The 21,880-nt window shown below is 37.6% G+C and overlaps 1 protein-coding gene across 6 annotated transcripts in view; it reads right to left on the reverse strand.

Moving 5' to 3' along the window:
• The window catches only part of LOC128733944 (kinase D-interacting substrate of 220 kDa), a 56,341-nt gene extending 35,833 nt beyond the window's left edge, over positions 1–20,508 (reverse strand). The window contains exons 1-2 of one of the 6 annotated variants that reach the window (XM_053827841.1): positions 7,775–7,838; positions 6,315–6,520 (exon numbers count right to left, since the gene is read on the reverse strand). In XM_053827841.1, coding sequence (XP_053683816.1) covers positions 6,315–6,359 — 45 coding nt within the window. In that variant the 5' untranslated portion in view covers positions 6,360–6,520; positions 7,775–7,838. Of the gene's footprint in view, positions 1–6,314; positions 6,521–6,638; positions 6,881–7,535; positions 7,553–7,632; positions 7,648–7,774; positions 7,839–15,248; positions 15,499–20,099 lie in introns of those variants that run through there. The other 5 variants (XM_053827844.1, XM_053827842.1, XM_053827843.1 and 2 more) reach the window with 5 other exon arrangements.
• Between the last annotated feature and the right edge of the window lie 1,372 nt (positions 20,509–21,880).

The raw sequence follows: 21,880 nt of genomic DNA on the forward strand, positions 1-21,880 counted from the left end.
TCAGAGAATGGTCACCTTCGCCGGTTGCCGATGGGTTACTGCTTAGATGATAGGGTGAAAGCGAGCTTGTTACTACCAGTGACGGGATCCTGGGTTGTTGAGGCAATTTGTTTGGCGAACCATTGCCGGATTCAGCGGTAGAATCGCCGATCGGGGAGGGACGATCATGGGACGATGTCATCGGGAACGACGAGCGAGGACTATTAGCACCGAACGCGGCATCCGGAAGAATTGTGTTCGGAAAGGTGCCATGGATGCTGCTAACCAAAGCTTTTACGTGATCGAAACTTCCCTTTCGTTCCATTATATTAATTTTAATTCTAATTGTTCAGACGGCTAAGATTTGTGTTAAGGACAGATTTGATATTTTAATGTCATCCCACTTGGAGTAAATCTAGGATAATCGCGTTGCTTGGGGATTGACTCGGACACACAAGTGAACATAAACAGTTGTTATGTAACCGGGTACAACAATCAACTAGTGTTAGTGTGCTTACTTTTGGAAGCAACTGCCCTGGACAGACACTAACAGTTACGTTAACAGGCATTAGTATGTATGGACAACTAACTGTATTGTAGTGAATATACACATTCTGCAAAAATAATATAGATAGAAAAAAACTGTTGATTCCTTTCGATTTATTACGAATGGTTTAAATGAAACAGAGCATAAATAGCGTATGAAAGTTCTGGTGAAACAACATAAAAGAGAATATGTTTTGTACAAAATTCGAACAACATCAAGATGATTTGAACCATACGTGATATGACTTCCACGAACTTTCTTGTTTGACTAGTTCAAAACATTTCATGAAACAGAACCCGTTAAATTAGTTTTGCCAAACAAGCCAACCTAACAACTAATAATTAAGATGCGATACACATATTCGTCCCATGTCCTGTAGACTTTCTTCCATACTTGGTACAGGTATGCGATGAATAATAAATTGATATTGATATAACGTAATTGAGACCTGTTCTCTCTACTATATTGGGTATCTGGAATATATTAAAACTTAAGAACTGATAAATATATACATGTAAAAACAACAAGACACATGACAACAATCATCGGTTTGTTCTAGATTCAGTCTAATTTGTATTTATCTCTAACTAGTAGTAAACATCAAACTGGTCTTGAATCAATCTAGACTTAGAAACAAAGTGTATGCATCGGACTAACGTCATGATGGCTGTTGTTAAAACTAGGGCTTAAAATGCAGTCGAAGGAGAGAAAAAAGTAATACAATGAACGTATGAACGTTGAACGTATGACGACAGATTAGAATTGTACCGAGATTATTAATGGATATGACGAAGAATTTATTCACTGTTTTCAATGGCACATACAAAGCTTAAGTTTTTACTCAAGAGACAATTTTCCATTCTTTTGTGTGAGTGGGTTTCTCTTGGGGAAAAAACCGCTGCAAATTCTGTGCAAAACAAACATTATGACCAATTATTCACCAATTCTTTACCTTTAACGGAACATGTGCTATTGGGGCAAGGTATGAGGTGCAATCATCGATGATCGAATTTATTTCTTTCTTACCGACCGACATTACGGAAGCTGCAATGGTATTGTTATAAACTGCTGAGCGGATCATCATTAGCCGAAACGCATTTCGAGCGTCTGTATGTATGTATAAAGAGCGTGTGCCAAAGATGAGTTCTCAAGTTCATTCGGTTTAAAATTATTAGCAATTATACTGCCTATCCCGGAAGAAATTGTATGCTGTTTTCGCGTATATTGTTGAGGCTTTGCTAAAATTCTAATTTTCCCCCTAATTAATCATATTGGTTAACTCTAGAATAATTACGATAGGTTCTTCGATATACGCTGTCGAGAATTCCAAACATGGGTTTAATTGGAAGTTATTCGAAAATTGCAGAGAAACTTTTCTATTCGCTAGACAAAAGCATTCACAATTATCACATTAAAATTGAAAATTGCCTACGATACATAGGTAATTTTGATGATATTTTGATGGGACTTACGATTTTGATATTTCAGCAAAATAAAAAGCTCTCACTAAGATTCGTAACGACTTTCTGGTTGGATTTGACCAAAAGAACTGATCAACAAAAGTTACACAGTTATCTTCAAACACCATTCGAACTAAGGTTTGGAAAAAAGTTTGTTGAAATCTCAGCTCAAACCTTGCCTGGTGTCGAATGTCGTAAAACGGCTTTACGCTTTCGCAGATGTTTTGGCCACAAAACATTACTTTTATTCAAATTCAAGCAAAACTCCTTTCAAACTTGGTTAAAATGCTGAAGTCCATACCAAATCATATGTAGATTGCTTATTATTATTAAAGGTTGAATCCCACAGAATCTGAACACACAAGAAATGCACTAGAATCTCTCAAGGAAGAACTTTTTATCTCGTTCGAATAAAAGAGCTGGAAGTTTCCGAATAAGTTCTTCGTTTGGCACGTAATCTACAGCTGCGAACTAAAAGATGAATTTGTTGTAACTTCTGTAACCATAAATTAGAACATTTATGAAAAAGAATGCGTTTAGAAGCGATTGAACGGTGCTACGACGACAATGGCGTCACCGTGGTTTCCACGGAGCTGAATCCAGCTAATCACCGGGTGTTAATGTTATACAACGTTATACAAACTTAATAAGCGTTGTTCTTTCCTTAATTAGTTTTTCGCTTTTTTCATTCACACCTTTTGTCTTCCCTGGGATACTATCAACACTATTATTTCATTACTTTCATCTACCGTCTCCACCGTTGATTTTAAAAAACTACCGTTATAAAAAATAATTGATGCGTGACCTCATTATAAAAGACAAGACATCAAAACACGGGTGGGTTTAGAAATTTTACATTAAGCAAGTGCAAAAATCATAAGAGACCTGCACCAAACGATACCACCTTTTTACCAATGATGCGATTAAGCGTTTCAACTAAACTTTAAAAGGAATAAAATTAAAAAAGGGTATATTCATGTCGTGATCTGGCCGGTTTAATGTAGCTGTCTAACTTCGAAAATGTGCGATACAGCTAAACAAAGCAAAGCACAGTCATGGGTATAAACGTCCTGTTGAGAGCTTGACCCTTCTTTATCGACAGACCGGTTATTATAGTACAGAGCAATTACGGGACTAATGCAACAATCCTACTAACTCTATAGCAGCACCTCCCAGCCGAGATTCGAACATACGACGACTGGCTTGTTAGGCCAGCGTCGTACCCCGAAGCTAACAGGGCGTGCCATTTGTCAGCTCCCCTCTTTTGTCTACCCGGCCACTAGCACATCTGTTTTCTTTGCGGAAAACCCTATAAAACCCTATAAAGAAAGAAAATCAAAGACCATTCGTGTTTCTATTCAGATTTTTTTCTGTTGTACAGATAAATTGTTCCAGTCATGTGGGCGTTACTCCCCCCTTCCTGTCAGTAACCTCCGGTCGACAGCTCTCCGTTTTGTTCCACCGTCACTTAAGGAAGAGCTATCCAAACATTTCGGAACCTCCCCCCGGTTATGAACCCCCCCCCCTTTTTTGTCAACCCCTTCAGTTCCCACTATTAGGGAACCTCCCCCTTCTTTTTGTTAACTCCACCTATTCAGTTATTCTGGGGATTGCTCTGTAACTGTTTTGGTTTGTACCATACAGGCGCGTTCGGCTTGCTGGAAATTCAAACCAGACAGACACCACAATAAAAAATGGGCCTAAAATAGTTGCAATCTATATACACTAACCAAAAAACAGGCCATACTGTACGGACAATTTTTGGCTCAGTGTATATATAAAAGTGAGCGTGAGTATGTTCGTATGTTTGTATGTCTGTATGTTCCACCTCCAGAACGCCTTGACCGATCTCTTTCAAACTTGGCACATATAAGGAAATCAGCACTGGGGGGCTGATAAGAGGGGGTTCATAACAGGGGGAGGCCATAACTGGCCAAAATACCTCGACGATTATTCATTAAACTTGGCATACATGTTCCTTAACATAAGAGAATCAGCACTGGGCGATTGACAAGAAGGGGGGGAGGGTTACTAACAGAGGGTAGGCCATAACTCCCCTGGGCTGGGCGGTTCTAACTCTGAAACGCCTGGACTGTTCTTCATTAAACTTGGTACACATGTTCCTTGACACATAAGGGAATCAGCACTGGGAGGTTGCCCGGAACTTCTGGACTGTTCTTCATTAAACGTCGTTTGTCAAACACATGTATTTTGGCATAAAAGAATCAGTGCAGGGGGGGTGCATGAGGGGAACTGATAAAGCGAATAGACACATTCAAATGAAAAAAAGGGTTTTGTTTCTAGCATTGTAAGAATTTTCGTTACAATGATCAGATGTACTGAGAGGCAAATGGGCCCCGAGTAAGATCGGGCAATCAGCTAGTTGATTTTGGAAATTTTGGTGTTCCTTCTTGATAAAAAGAAATGGAATTGTTCTGTGATACTGTTTTAACAGTCGTTTAGTTTCTAGAATAAGTAAACGCGAACAAAATTGTGATTTTCCAAACTATCATAGAGAGCGGATACAAGTAAGCGGTTGCTTCTATTTTTTTCGGCCTAATTACGTGCTAGTGGAGAAACAGTGGTTTTAATGTTTGTTGAATAAAATATGGTAAAATTACTTACATTTTTATCAAAATAGTTATAACATATTAAAACCTAAGAGTGCATTCGTTTCAGTATTGTTTTATTTCGGAAAGCGTACCAGAGAAAAGGAATGTAACCTGAGCTTAGTAGCATTCCGAAAATACCGTCCGATACCCTAACTCAATAAGAAGCAACTACGTTACTTTTGCTCGTCTTGAATGCAATCTGGTATAATTGGTTGGAGTCCTTGGAGTCTTTATAATGTCTGCTTTGCTTTATAAATTGGTTACTGATTATCATATGAACATTGTTGTTTGATTATTATTGTACGTTTTATGTAAATATTTACACATATTTGAATTGTAAAACGATAGTCTACCTAGGACTGCACTTTGATACAAATTATTATAATTTATTTCAAAATTTATTTTGAAAATTGTGTTCAACAACGGTGCTAGATGAATACAAAACAAAATAAATTTGTAGCTATAAGAAATTGATCAATAGTTTTTCAAGCACAAATTGCTGTAATTATTGTAGAATTCACAAAACTTTACATTAAAAAACGTTATGTTAGACGTGCTAACGCCTGTCTCAAATAAGTCAAACGGCACTTAAAACTCTAGAAGCGTTTAAACATAATTCAACTATCGTCTAGGTTACGAGCAGAAGTAGTGGGAGGGTAAAGAAATCAACGTCAATTGGTTGGCCGTACAAGTGCTTAAAAGAGTTTAAAAGAGTTTACAGCCCCCAATATGAAACTCGTTGATTTTGAAAAATAAAAGATATCAGCACATTCACTGGCCTAGTGACCAAACATTTTACGAGTGGATATCACCTTCGAAAGCTCGATTTTATATTTACAATGTGATTTTGCAATGCAAAAAGCAGCACATCGGAACATTTACTATGCAATTGTGAGTCATTAACAAGACGCAGAATGCAGAATTTCGATAATGGTGGCCTTGAGCCTAGCGAAATCAGGTCTGCATCGTCGAGCTGTGTAAATTGTTTTATAAATCGTATTTTTCCAGGTATTGATATTGATCTTATCAAAACTTAAACGGGTATTCGAAATAAATTGTGCATTAAGACAACATTAGTTACAAACTGTATTCTTTTAACAAAATTTGTTTCGCAAAAGGGTCCAGTTTGATGTGCATATATAAAATATGTTTAACTATTGAAAAGTTAATAACTAAAATCTTCAAAAACAGTACCTAATGCCATCTTCGTTCGGAATCAAACGTTAAATATCATACCATACAATGCATAGAAGTCACCAATCAATGTACATTTCATAGAGATCGAATCAGAAAAGCTCGGTTGACACGATAATGCAAATGGTTATCTGACATGGTCCGAAATTCATTGTGTTTGATAATGAATCATACATTTCTTATGAGCAAGAGGATGTGGAATACTAAACAACTGATTTTTTTTTCAAAAATTAGATTCTTTTTCTCGTCTAGTTTATTATCGACATAAGGTTTCACAAAGCCAAACACCCAAAATATATACTTTTAGTATATTATAAAGAATGATACCAATTCATAGGTACATAATTGAGTACGGTGTTCAGATTTGATATGCAATCTAAATATTTTTCAATGTAAATTCAAATACTAGGTATTAATAATAAAGTCGATGAACTCGGAAGAACGAGCCAACTAGAAATCTACGGGGCAATAGTTAAGTTCCTTTTCAACGAAAACAGAACAATATTAAAGTATGCACATTACCTGTTGATGTTCATGTGTCGATGAGCGCAACTTATTTCGAAACATTTCACTAGCTCAAATCGATTTTTCTACACTGTTCAGTTAAAATATTATATGATTTGACATTATACGTTGATGTTTATGTTGTATCAGCGTAAGCTTTGCAGTTTATTTAGCACTGCTTCACCACCTCGCTGTAAAACAACGACTTCCACCGATGGGCGTCACTGTAGAGAACATTTCACGTTATTGAAAACTGTATCGATCAATTACACTGTTTCCACTATTCATCAATTTCGTTTCGATTGTGACTGCTGGTTGATACTAACGGGTGCCGTACCGTACCGTATCAAGTCTTGCAGTGTGCTGGTATTTTGAGACAAAGTGTTTACTCCGGTCTAGCCTGACGAATGTTGAACTTCTGAACAAGCTTACACCAAACGACTGCTATTTTCACAAAATAGAAACTTTTATAGTTACACATATGCACTGTTTGCTTGCAACTACTATAATGGAACGTTACTCTACATCATGTCCACAGAGACAGTAACAATATATTTCTATGGCTTGGCAGGAATGGTTTCAGCTAGCTAGTCAGAATGCATTCTCTCGCTATACTCGTATCACCAATGCCCATCTTCACTCGGGCGCAATCGGAGGGACCATAAATACGAATTGCCATGAGCACTGGTGACGTTGTCCGGGCAATCTTTATTGATATTTGTCTTCAGATAATAAGCTGATATTCTAAACAAAGTAATTGATAATTTGTGCTATCCTCTAATATTTATGGTGGTTTCAGTTTTTTCAATTAAAATTAAATTCTGTTCACATCTTATTTGTTAAACAAACATCTCCGAGTAAAAACTGTAATTAAGTGTTCCTTTATTGACCTTGTCGATATGAGCAGTTTTTATTATTTCAGTGACTGGCGATTTTGCTCAAATTTAGCGGTAGATACGATATGAAATTTAAACATGCGCTTTACATTTAACTACAGCTTTAAACCCTAGTGATTAGCACTCACTGTTACTTATATTTCCCCAATAATTAAATAACAACTCGAATTCATTTGGTAAGAGATAAAATTCCATTCCAACTACCTAATCTGAACATCGTATTGTAGAAGGAACCAAAATAAAGATTTTCTTTGACAAATCAAACAATCCGAAGTGCACGTTACGTTAACATCAGCTTATTGTCACGACTACTCGGCAACTATTTTCACTTGGACGTGCTCACTTTTCAAACATTGGTCACCAAAATTTACATTTTTCTATCAACTGGTTCGAAACACTTCAGATTGTGACATTGATCTTAATGATACCGTCTACTATACAATCCCTATAAATTTGCACTGGCTCTTCGAGCTTTCGCAAATGCGTGAAGCAAGAGCAATGACTGCCTCTATCTAATCGCGAACACTACTAGCAATGATACTAAAATATTAGCTGACAAACTTTGCTGTCACAGCGACATACTTGTTCGCGATTCTCCTCTATAACGAAAACAACGCGCCCACCCAGTCTAACGGCATTAGCAATAGGCTATAATCGAGATTAAAATTTGTTTCTTGATTAGCTTGTATGTCCACAATTGTAACAAACCAAAGCTGTTCATCTTGCAGTTTTATCTGTTACACCTACTCAGCGTTCGGAGAGTGAGGACATATTGTCATTATTGTAGTTTTCATGCTGCATTACTCGTAAGAACAAGACTAAAACTGACTGATAACCGATGCACTGCTGTTACGGGAAAGAGCAAACAAATAAAACAAGTTCTAGGCAGACATGGTATTTGTGTGCTAAGTAAACACTGTTGAGATTGAAGATCCAGAAACGATGTGTTTATGCTTTATGCAATTAATCTATAATGTCAACTTTCGGAAAGGTAAATTTACTGTATTATTGTACTTAAATTAACACGCCAAGATTGCGTATCCTCTTGTGAACAAGGCAACGGTCATCGGTACGACACGAGAACAGCTGATGTGCTTTCATTGCAGATAAAAATATACAATTGGAAAAGCTCTGGAAACGATGCCGATTCACAATCAAAGTGATAAGACATTTGTGTCTACAATAAACATTGCTGCAGAAGTGGTTGTTACTCCGAGCAAACAAATTTATTCGCGCTGCATGTCAAGCGAACACAGTTTTATCAATTTCAAACAGATATATTCTGCTTATATGTTAGACGACCTTACACCAGGTGTGAAGAATGGTATGAAGCTTAGATACGCGCCCTTACACTACCTATTGAAAGATTACTCCGCTACTAGTACATTGAACAGAAATTTATATCAAAATCTTTTAAAAAGAAGCATGTGAGAAGCTATGTACTTGGTACACATGTTTTACATGTGCTACTTGCTTCTTATTATTATTAGTATATATTTGTTCAGTAGCTTGACAATGTTTGCTACAAATAACTATTTATTCATTTTTATACTATTATAATATCCTCTATAAATTAAATATTTAAGGAATATTCAAGGAATGGTAGATCAAAACGACTCTCAAAATACAATTTGTGCTGGTAATATGCAACATTCTAAACTTTTGCGCGAAGGATAGTAGCGGTAGGAAGGAAATGCTGCACCGCAGACCCGTCAACCAATACGAGCTTCAATCCAACATTTCGATTTGGGATGTGGCAAAAAAGGTGGAGTTTGTTTTGTGCATAAAACAATGAGACGTTCTGGATCATATGCGTACAAATTTCGGAAGGCACCGAACCGAAATGACAAACAGTACACGGTGGCCAAACGCGCGCAAAGAAGCCGTACAGAAAGAGGATCACCAAATAGTTCTGCATTGCAATGGATGATGAGACCTACATCAAGGTCAGACAAATGCCAAGGCAAAACTACTATGTTGACACATCTAAGTTTGCCTATCCAGAGAAAATACCGAAACTGTTGAAGTTCACTAAAAAACTCCTTGTCTGGAGAGCGACTAGCGGATGTCTCAAAATGAGTCAGCCATTCATCACATCAGGGAACGTCAACGGACAAATCTACAAGGAGCAATGCCAGATGCCACTATCTACAAGTGGGAATGCCTCCAATTGCCCTTCTTGATATCTCACAAAGGACCGGAACCGTTTTAGCCGGATTTGGCATCCTGCCATTATGCCCGATCCTTGTTACAATGTGTTTGCGCAATGCTGTTTTCGTATCAAAAGAAGATTACCCTCCCAATACTTCGAAATTTCGCCCTATCAAGAAATTTTGGGTCTTCATGAAGGAAAACGGGCGTTTAAATTAGGAGAACAAAGCAAAGATTTCAAAACGTAGTACTTCATTTCCAGAAAATTAGAAGAGAATGGATCTTAAGGAAATAAAAACTGCATCGTGCTTTGTCTCCAGTCTCTCTTCGAATACAGAAGAGGCGACCCAGCCGCAAGCTGAAAACCTCTTAAATTAAGAATACTTGTAACAGTCATTGAATCACCAAGAAAGACGTAAGAAGGATCATTTATCATTTAAATCATTTAAAGAATAGCGGCAAGGTAGGTATCATTCGGCACCTGCCGCTTTTGTAACTCTGAACCTAAAAGTTCAGAGAGCGCATCTGCTCTGCTATTGCGGAGCTCTTGCATTATCAAGGCGCCGCTTCTTAGGAAGTTTCCTTCTTACTCCATATCAGGTATGGAGCCTAAATCCCAAAACGGTCATTGGCTTTATAAACCATGTAGTACCGAAATGGGGCACAGGATTACAACTATCCCGTTAGACTCCATCAATGGGTATGAGCGGTCCGTAAACTGTGTGCAGCAATCGGGGCCTGCCACGAAAGACGACCATTAAGACTGTCGCAGTGGCCTTTCAATCCAATGCCCTTCTGGCATACAAAACAAGCCTCGCGACAAGAATTATTACCGTTCCATTACCGCTGAACGAAACAGGGACAAAAAAGTGAAAGGAATGAACCAAAAAAATTCAGCAAGGTCAATGAGGTCCATGGCTCGGGAAATCAGGTGTTCGGACGCAATCCGGTGAGTAATGGCCAAAACCCTTGGGTATAAATCGTATGTGCTACGCAAATCACGGCGGTTAGAGAAAGCTAAAAAGCTTCTGAGTCGGTTGAAGCATCTTCAGCATAATGATTTTGTCATCTTTTTCTCTGATGAAATAAACTTTAATCAGGATCGAAAGGTGAATCGAAAGAACGGCAAGTAGCATGCACAAGATTGTAGTCAGTTTCCTATCGTCATGTCAACAAAATTTCCAACCCATGTGATCGTTCTAGGCATAGTCTCCAACGAGGGGAATGTAATGCCTCCGTATTTCTTTGACCAAGGACTAAAGATAACAGCGGATGTTGTTGTCCCGTAGATGAAGCAGGTTGCTGCTGGCCGTCATTTCATCTTCTAACAAGACGGAGCACCTGTTCATATTGCCAAAAAAACACAAAAATTGCTTGCTGTTCCGATATCAATCATTTGGATTATTTTGTGTGGGGCGTTGTCGAGCGGGATACCACGCTTATAGGTCACTCAAAGCTAAGATCATCGAGGTTATGACGTCTATGGACCGAAACATGGTAAAACCTGCATGCGGCAGTGTCCGGAAGCGTCTATCAACAGTCATTTGAAAGGAAGGTGAAAGGAAGTAGTTTTTTGGATGAAATAATTTACAATTCCCATATGTTCTGAAAGAAAATAAACCACAAAACAATCTTCGCATATATGACTAACTGGTGTTAGTTTTCTAAAACATGCCATTTACTGCAAAAATTCGTCACGCACTCTGTACTACTAGACCACGGTATCTTTCTGTACGGAAAAGAAATAGGTACATGTAAGCGAAAAGAACTATAATTCCACAAACTAAATTTGATATAAAGGATGTTAGGTAGTGGGAATTTTATTGCGTGCCTGATGAATTTTCTTTACACAGCACAGGTTCGATTTTTGACATCCAGAGATTTATATATGGACTCTGCACTACAGAAGTAGTATAAAACATATTAATGGGAACTAAAAGGCGACCAACGACGGATCAAATATTTACGCTGCGACAAATTTCTTCAGAAAGATTGGGAATGCTGAGTTCCCACTCACCACTTGTTCGTTGACTTCAAACCTGCATATGAAACCATCGACCGAAAAGAGCTACGGCAAATCATGAACGAAAACGACGTCTCTGCGAAGCTGATCAGACTAATTAAATCTACGATGGATGGTACACAATTCTGTTCATTTGAATCTCCTAAAGGGATTCATCGAGGTAAGGGTGCTCTTATGCTCAGGGCCCGGCATCGTCGAAACAAATAAATGAAACTGACTTTCTCTTACCTTCGCTTCATACATGCAGTGACTTGCTTCATTTGTTGAACAGAACGTTTCAAGCAAGTTTCAGTTGAAGTTGGTGACCATTTCAATTGACGACGGCAGAAAGTCAGGCACGATTTGTCGACATTGACTAGGTTAACGTTAATAAGCGTTGCATTTTAGGAAATGTTATTCAAATTCCATTCATTTGCATTTAAAGTTGCTGGCCTTCTTCTGAATATTTGATAGAAAAGTACAAATGAAAAGTTCAAACCGATTGTCATGATGAAGTGAAACCCGTTTCGCTGACGCTGACTGAAGCCAGTTTGAAACTGAAGCGGTACTGCTTCTGTTGAAACCGAAGCTTCACTGCTTCATTGTTGAGTGACGCTATGCAATTGAAGGTGACGTTGTCGGGCCCTGCTTATGCTTGCTGTTCGACATAGCACTGCAAGGTGTTATGAAGCTAGCAGATATTATTGTGCGGGCACGATCTGCAACAAATTTAATCAATTCGTCTGTTTTGCCGATGATATGAATATTGCACTATCAACAGAACATCTGTGGCGGTGGCTGAACAGTGACTAAAACGCGAAGCACACATTTTTGGGTTAAAGGAAAATACGTTCAAAATTAAGTACACATGTACTTTGGAATCAAGGCCGGCCGACGCCGCTTAGGCAGTAATGTAACGATCAACGGTGATGAGTTCGAGTCAGTTGACGAATTTATCTAGCTTAACTCACAACCGTGAGATTCAAAGTTTTATCAGCGGAAGTCCCGCGTACAAAGTTCTCTACGGCCATGGACCGTGAACAATACGTGAGTAATGCGAAATGATATTGTTGGTCTAGCAAGCCGGTCATCATCGATTCGAATCTCAACTGGGCGATATTGTTAGAATCAACGCACTTGTTCTGTAGACTAAAAGCATCTTCTGCGCTGGTCTAAGTACCAAATTTGGACCAGCAAAATGGGAAATTGAACAGATGAACGCAGATCGACCGCCGTGATTATTCCTTTTGGCCAAATCAGCAAAAAGTGATTTACGAAATAAATAAACCGAAGGATGATTCGAGGGTTACAAATTAATGCGTCGAAAACCAAATATATGGTAAGAAGAGGCTCCCGAGAAAGTAACGTTAGCCTCCAACGGACAGTGACTATTGACGGCGATGAACTGGAAGTGGTTGATGAGTTCGTATATTTGGGATCTCTAGTCACCGCTGACAATAATACGAGTAAGGAGATCCAACGACGTATTAAAGCTGGAAATCGAGCCTACTTTTCTCTCCGCAAGACGCTTCGATCCAGGAGCATACACCGCCGCACAAAACTGACGATGTACAAAACGCTAATAAGACCGGTAGTCCTCTACGGACTTGAGACAGTAACTTTGCTTACGGAAGACATACGTGCACTTGCCGTCTTTGAACGAAAGGTGTTGCGGACTATATTTGGTGGAGTACAAACGGAAAGCGGAGAGTGGCGGAGGCGTATGAATCACGAGCTGCAGGCGCTGCTTGGAGAGATTCCCATCGCACACCTGGCGAAAGTTTGGAGACTACGATGGGCCGGCCACGTCGCAAGGATGCCGGACGACTGTGTAGTGAAATCCGTTTTCTTCAAGAACCCCACCGGCACCAGGAATAGAGGGGCTCAACGTGCGAGATGGCTCGACCAGGTTGAAGCTGACTTGTGTGTGTCGAGACGCGCAACGAATTGGCGACAAGTGCCCAGGACCGAGTACAATGGAGAGGAATTCTTGATACGGCAAGAGCCACCCCGGCTCTCGGCTGAATAAGTAAGTAAGTAAGTATGATTCGATTTTGCCCTTTCATCTGTTCATGCCAGATATGAGAAATGGATACTTAGCTTCGAACGGTAAAATTGAAGTAATTTTAGTTTAAAATGGTTTATTTAACATTCATTAAATGTTAAAGAATCATTCTGCTGAAAAAATAGCACAGCTTAATAAACTTCATATTTTTTGTTGTTGTGTTTAGCAGTCAAATGTCACTTCACCGCTCATACAAAATTTAAAATAATTGCGTGCCGTTCCAAATTGAGAAAGAAATAAATAGAAATTTTATACGAGATTTAAAACGCTCAAGTATAAAATTAGATCTGCAGCTTGCATCGACGCGAAATTGTTTTTCTGCATGATCTAAAAATTTGGAATCAGTTATATACACATTACACATTATACACATTTTTTTATAATCATTTTAATTTGGCAATTAGGCCATTACAAATATTTTATAAAGTTTTTGTCCTTCCGGTGTTCGGCCACTGAAGGGGGGGGGCGAAAAAAAAACAAAGTGAATTTTTTAATCGAGCAAAAAAAACATGGATTTTAAGAATTTTTATTTAAGGTTTAAACGTGAAAACCGAATCTATTCTTGCTTATAATATATACGTCATTATTTTCTATGCAAAAATATATGAAAAAAGACAAAAACAAAGGAAAATTTTTTTGGACGATTTTCGGAAATTCCATTGTTCGAATTTCCATTTCTGTTTCGTGCTAGAAGCGTTAATTCAACTCGGAGACTCATTTTTCGAGTTTTTCAGACTGTAGAGCCCACAGACAATTGATTTTATAAAAAGAAATTTGACTCATATCCTACAGAATATTTTTTTTGCCCCCCGATTTTTCAAGCCAATTTCCAAGGGGGGGGGGGTGACAAAAACTTTAAATATGATTTGCAATGGCCTTACTATACAGTAAAGCCTCCATAGAAGATGTGTATCGTATAAATAATCCGTGAAAAAAGGTTTTTATATCGAGAAACAGTACCGAAACGATTATAACGAAAAATCTGTTTTTATTTATTTCTCCGATAGTTTATACGATATTGCTGTACAAGGTATTGTAAAATATTGCGTACGCATTCAGTAATGTGACTGTCATCAACAGTTAACACCAATTTATTCAAGGCCCTGTAAAACCATGGTGGGCGGTTTTACCCCGGCGGGCGTTGTTATCCCGTCTACCCTTAATTGACTATGCGTGCCCTTCTTTCTGCTTTTGAGATTCACTTGAATATATCACGATCGCATACTCTACAGGCGTTTAGAAAGCTACCTAAGAGAATTGTCTATAGATGACACTACTGTCACGGTTTGCGTTGTTATAGGAACCGTTTTAGTAACACGTAAATTTACAGCGCATGTAAAACATCATTTATGCTACATTTTGCCTTTAGAATGTAAATATTTTTCATTTTGATTTTTTGTTTTCCACTCAAAGTTTGTAGGAACAAAAATACCATATTCTACCACACCTTCAAATTTACTGTTATTATCACATTTTATTCGTAATATAACTACTAACACCGTAAAGAAAAGATAGGTGTTTAGCTCAATTAAAACAATTCCACGTAACTGAATACACTGCTCAATTTGATGTTCTTGGTGTATTTAAAAAGCCAAAACACCCTTCACAAGCATCCTCTGTTCTCAAAAATAAAACTGATAACTTTCTAATGTACTATACACCGTAACACAAACTAAAAAAAATAGTAAATATGTACGTTGATTTTTTGGTAATTCGTATTTATATAGGTATGTATGATTTTACTGCAGCACTCAAAATACAAAACCCCCAAATAAATCTGAACAAGAACAGTAATTAGATCCTCTACGACACTTTGTGTACTTTTTGATACGAGGTACCTGCGTTGAGGGCGATGATTTCAGCAGTGAATTTCGTAAAATTCCCACATACGAAATGATGCTGCCATAGGAATGATTCCGTTGCATATCGGAGCTCGTGGAGGGCTGTGACAACGGTGACATCTCCGATAGAGCACGGTTCTTTATGAAAGGTCGATTGTTCTCCATTGTTCTGCTTCAATATTCAGTATTCAGCAATATTTGCACAGGACACGCATCACTCGTTGATATAACAAATGTAGTGAACAATCTAACCTCGCACTTTCAGGAAGCAATATTGTAACTGTAATAACTTTGCATATTAAACCCAACTTGTGTCACCATCGGATCAACTCGCGAACCGGAGATCGAAAACAGTGCGCGAGCGCAAAATGATGCACTGAGACTAAACAAGATGTTCGTGTGAAAAAAAAGCTTAAATCCAGCGGACGTTTCGTACCTTCGTCTATCAAGTCGGTTTATCTCTATCACTCGCGTTGACGTTGGATTGTGCATCTCAGAGCAAGCGTTAAAGGAGTAGTTTAGAAGCAAAAGACTTATCAGTATGAGTCGCCACAACACGCTACTAGGAACAAAAGTTCACGACTTTGGCATATGTAGACCGACGAAACGTGCACATGAGAGACGATGTTGTTTGTTTGGTATTTTCCAAAGAAGATAGGGCATGTGTGGGCAACAGTAACAAAGCGGTGCCTTCGAAAAAGCGTTTCGACAAAAATAGGTCAAATAACTCAAATGATGAACGAATATTTTGATCGTGGACTGCAGGCGATCCCTCAGGTGAGCCGTTTTTATTTTATGTGCGCAAAGCATAACCGATACAGCGCTTACCGAAAATGACCAAGTTGACATGTCAATGTCTTCAATATTAAAATCATTAATGAAAAACAGAGTAACTAATTAGATTTTATTGAATATGGGATGAATAACAGAAAAATGTAAATCGTTCTGTGTAAATTTACAAGCATACAAATTTAATCTTTCATATATCCATTACTGCTGCTAGCGTGGTTGAACTGATTCATGTTCTTGTTGTCGCAAATGATTTATTACACATCGAACGAGAAACGGATGCAGGTGATACCTACACAGTGCACAGGCATTTGGAAAATTTAAACTCCAACTCATCTAACCAATGGTCGGGATTCTGCCAAAATGAACCAAGCGCCAAATATATTATTTTGAGTAACTTAAACTTATATACTTTTTCATCCCACCAACTGATTACAGCTGACCTAATAAATAATTTTATCGCTCAAATGTCATAAACAGAATGTTTTCAATGGCCTGAGAATATTTGTAAAATGACATAAATTTCGAAGTGAATTAAAAAATGAATCATTACGCTGAATATTTCGATGCTAAAGCTGAAAATTTTAAGAGCATGGAAGATCTTGCAAAGTAATGCAGGTTGAAGGAAGCAATTTTCTTCCAAAGCAGCTGGTGTTTTTGCGATATTTAAACACGATAAAGATTAAAATTTACGAAAACGTTACAACTTTTCATACGTACAAGTTTTCTACATGCAATATACTACAAAAGTGTGTCTTGTGATAAAAGAAACAGCTTTGTAAAACATTATATTCCGATAATGTTATTGTCGTAATAAGGTTACGACGGAAAAAGGGGTTTTGGTGTTAAACATCCTGTAGATTAAAGATTAAGCTATAAAAAAAACAGCTACAATGTATTGGGTATAAAGCTACTTATATGTGGTTATACATTCTATAGCTTCAACGAAGAAATCATCCTTTGTCGAAGAATCATTTTTCCTATGAAAAGTTTGTACCTGCTGTTTTTACGAGACAATCTGGAACGTGGCCGTCAATCTTATCAGACTTCAACAACTTTGCCGAAGTTCCGTTCCCATGGTTACCATGAACCGCGCTACGAAAATAAGTTTCCGCCAAACTTGCGTTTCTCAATCACTGAGCGATGGTAATGCGTGGTGTTTTGCTTTTATCTCAAACGGATATTGTTTTTTTTGTATGGACTCATCACTGCGACCAGTATAGTTGATCTATTGTGATATCGCCCGGGTGTTCGTTGTATGACCCGCACTGCATTTCTTTACTATAATCGTTATTGAGTGAGCGATATGCTTATTGATTTTTTTATGCCTGCTTGTGTGTAATTGGGTTTTACCCTTCCTTCAATGCTTTCTCTACTTTATCCACCTCGTTCCACATGACAGCGCTGTCCCCAATTATAGCCATCCCTGGAACAGTTTAACCAGTGCATTTAACTATAAGGGTAATTTTTGCATTGTCAATAGGCCATATCGGGATAATATAGAATTCAGCATGAAGGAAGGGTGTTGGGAGCCCTGAGAATAAATCCATGCTAAAGTCATTTTGACATCGAATGGCCTGATTCTACTAAGATTCGAACCCACGACCATTCGCTTGTCAAAGCAGTCTCTGTAACCTTGCGGCTACAGAGCCGAATAATTTAGCGAAAAAGGAATCAGAAATTTCCGTGTGCTTACCGAAAAGATCCGAAAAGGCATTTTTTCAGGAGTTAAGGCAGAGATTTTTCAAGACACTAAGCACTAAATCAGCCGCGCTTTACTTATAGGTAAGAAGAACTTAGTATGTCATGATAACAAGTGTTCCGATTCCGATTCAACCGATTTAAAAAAAATTGATAGCAAATGAAAGGTATGTTAATAAGCTCTTAAGAAAAATGATAATATGAAAGAGCTTTCCATGAAAAATATTGAATTAAAGTCCAATCTTTTGCATAATTTCTAAATCTTTAAATCTGGTGTTTTCACGACGTGATACACTAGAATCTCTTTTTACAGCCATTCATTTCACGTGATTTCGTTTTACGTCCGAAATTTTAAATAACGTCCCACTTTGTACTACCTCAGTTGTAAAATGTCGTATAGTGAAAAAGTAGGGATCTCGTCAGTCTCGCCTAACACCGGTTGTCCTCAACCGCGCATTCACCATCAAGTTTCGAACACAAACAACCACAAATGAACCAAAAGGAACACAAATCTCCGACCATCAGTAGTTAGCAACTTATCAAGGCTCGACCCATGGAACAAATTTAATCTTTTATGCCCTGTCATTTGCACACTATCCCAACATAGGTTTACAAGCGCAGTGCAGCACGATCTGGGCGTTCGCGGTAGTCGACAGAAGCTTTCAACTATAGAGTCGCACCCGCCTCTCAACCCTCGAGAGCAAAGAGCTAGTGCGCAGTATTTATAACGGGAATCCGTCGCCTAACCCAAAAAACCAACCGTTAGAAATATTATTATTGTGAATTAAAATATAACACAATATAAGGATTGACTTAATTTTCACATCTTAGCACCTCTATCATTGCCCGTAAGCATTGTAGAATGCTCCTTCGGCATCCAAACCGGATCTGGAATTCCACTTACATCCCCTTACTAACCCTAAACCCCCGGTTGACCCAATCAATCCGAAATTCGTCGGAGGTATTTGTGATAACTGTGATAATAAGGGATGCGCCCGAGAAACATTCAACTATTATCAGGGATCCCTGTACTGGCCTTATACTTAAACGGAATAAAAGCACTTTCTGAACAACGCAACAATCACATTTGGAACATTTTTACCCCGAGTCCAACTTGAAATCACATCACAGAAGTAAACGTGACCGCTGTTGATTTACTGATTAGTTCAGTTTTATCGTAGGGAGAAATTCCGAGTCCGAAGGTTATTTCAAAAGGAACCCACCGAAATCGGAGCATAAAATATGAAAGGGTACAGGGTGCCCGGTTACTGAATTGAAGATTATTCTCAAAATCAAAAAAACTGCGCATTTCACAATGTTTGATGTTACGTAAATTTTAAAAATTTCAGCTATTCAAAAAAGGTCGGCCTAAAATCATAAAGACGCAAGACTAATATTTTTAAAGTTTTGTCATTTCCGAACAAAAGCCTTATTAATATTTTCCAGGTATATAAATACTTTTATTTGCTACTAAAATACCTATTTGGTATCAAAATCATTTGAATCGTTTTAGTGGTTCGAAAGTTATAGATTCAAAAGCAAAATAAGAGAAAAAAATTACCGCAGCCCAGAAAAATAAATTCTTGAGACTACCCTAACTCAAAGGAAGGCATCCTAAACGTAGCAAATCAAAAAATAGAGTCTAATTATTTTAGCAAAGATTCATAGACACAAGTTTTGAACAAAATCGGATCACTTAAACATTTCGATAGATGTTACTTTTTTCATGTGATCGTTACCTAACAATAACACTTGTTTAGTTATACTAGGTATATAATTATTTATGATTTATTACTAATTGTATGATTTAAAATTGTTGTTATCGTTACTAATGAACAGTCCGGTATTATTAGAAATACTATAACAAAACAACGAACACTGTTCACACCATCATCTGTTTGTCAACAAACCGAAATACGCTTTCCTAAGCCCCATAAACATCAATCTGAGCGGAAAGTTTTGCACTCTCATTAAACCCAGCACTCTTGCATTGGAATGTAAAATGCTTTTCAGCCGTAGACAACGAGACACTGGTTGTACGATCGCGATGAAAATAATATTAATATTGCATTCATAAATATAGAACTCTACGCTGGCTGGGTGCCGCTAGGAATGACAAGTGAGGAGGATGTGAGTGTGGTCAATCAACCCAAAATAGATTTCGCACGAGAATTTTCCTACCCAATGAACTTACTGGTAAAGAACTTTTATTTTCTAAACGAGAAAAATTCAAAGCAGCTTCCGTTTGTCGGTACTAGTAATTACGAGTAGAATGATTAATAATGATTCAGCATATACTGCAAATCAAAATAATGTAGGTTTAAGATTCACATAAGAGAAAAAGAACCTGAAACTTACCCGATGGGTGGTCGAAATCTATTTCACCAATTAACCCAAATAGTTGAAAGTACCAGTTTCAATAAGGGGTTTCTTGAATGCGGCAAAAACGTACGAATACAACCAGATATGCTTAATAACACTTTTAATGCGTATTTAAAAGAAAATTTAGCATAGAAAATAGAGAAAGTAGTTTACACAACTTCCTACACCTTCTTCACTGAATTACAACTAGGACACACACTTTCATATAGCAGATCAAAGTTTAAATTTGTTATGCTCGGTAATCCGAAACAAAATTATCAACTTCAGCCACTTCTTGACGAAAACAAGCAACGTTTCCACATTAACCATGAATAAATACAACACACGATACGCAACGCACTGTCTGTACGCTAAACGATTGAGTTGAGAAATTATAAATTATTTTCACGACTTTCTTTTCAAGTATTCTGACAGAGCGCAGAGGCAGCTGTTTTTGAGTTTCATGCTTTTGACAGCGGAATCATCGCGCATCAATGAGCTATAAAGCGGTGAAGAAGGCGAGCACATTTATGTAGTCCTTTTTGTCGGTATTTTATGAAGATTGCTATTTAATAAATATTAATCGTACACTATCGTATTTTAGCTACTTAAGTTTTATCGTCTTTACGAATACGCGATTTGTTTTCGCCTGGAAAAGTTTTTCCGATGCACATAAACTACCTGAACTGTAATTATTTATTCAATATAGTCTTTTATAAAAAGTTTAATTTTATGTTTGATTTTGATTTAATCCAATGCACACCAATTACATAAAAAAATGAATCCACCTTCAATAAGTTGTACTTTCTTGCCATCTCTGCCCAGCAAACAAGTTTTAGAACGGTATGCACCGTAGTAATAGAGCCCAAAAGAAATTTATTTCAAATTCGTATGTATGATTTATCCAGTCTTGCACCAAATTGAATCAATGGATGTTGTATTTATTTCTAAATATATTTAATGAAAGTTGCAACATATCTGATTTAGGGCAGCTCCACCGGGAACACTGGCTATCATAAAATAAAATATAAAATTAAAGTATAAAATTTGAACCATTTGGTAGGTTTTACATAGGTACATGTTTGCGTATCGTCGTATGTTTTCGCATTACTATTTTACTATTTTTTACTTACGATTTCACGAAAATTTACCGTTGTATTCAGAACTGTCAGAACCTAATGACAAATTTTCGTGAACATATCCTTTATTTTGAGCATAAAAACGCCTTTAAAATCCCATAAATCAATGATCCATGAATAAATTGTGAGATCTAAGTCATTTTTCTGCACATCAAAAAATCACTGAAATGGTCGTGATTGTCAATATTTTTCACCAGTTCTAGTTTCATAATTCTTATAGAACGTGGTCACATGTCTTGGACAAGACTTTGACCCCCCGAGTTTTCTATGCTTTTTGCGGACAGCGGCATAGCTTTTTGAGATAATTTTGACAAATTTTTGTCATTTGTTTCACGTGTTAACTATTTCGAACAAACATTGCAATTATTCTTACCAGCAGTAAATAGTATATGGCAAGTCACACATCAAAAAACATTACCATTCGACAGAAAAGCAATTTGCGATCATCTCATGTCTCAGAGGGCAATTCCTTTGGCTTGTCCCACCTGGTACCAATCATATGACCTCTGATAGACATGACCCATCAATACCATAAAAAATGGATGTATCTAATACAGAATATTCAAAAATTGTGTGATCAGGAAGAAGTAGCATTATAGTGAATAGTAAAGTAACGACAACACATAAATAAATGTTTTG

The sequence above is a fragment of the Sabethes cyaneus genome, chromosome 2 (genome assembly GCF_943734655.1).
Source record: "Sabethes cyaneus chromosome 2, idSabCyanKW18_F2, whole genome shotgun sequence".
Classification (NCBI taxonomy): domain Eukaryota; kingdom Metazoa; phylum Arthropoda; class Insecta; order Diptera; family Culicidae; genus Sabethes; species Sabethes cyaneus.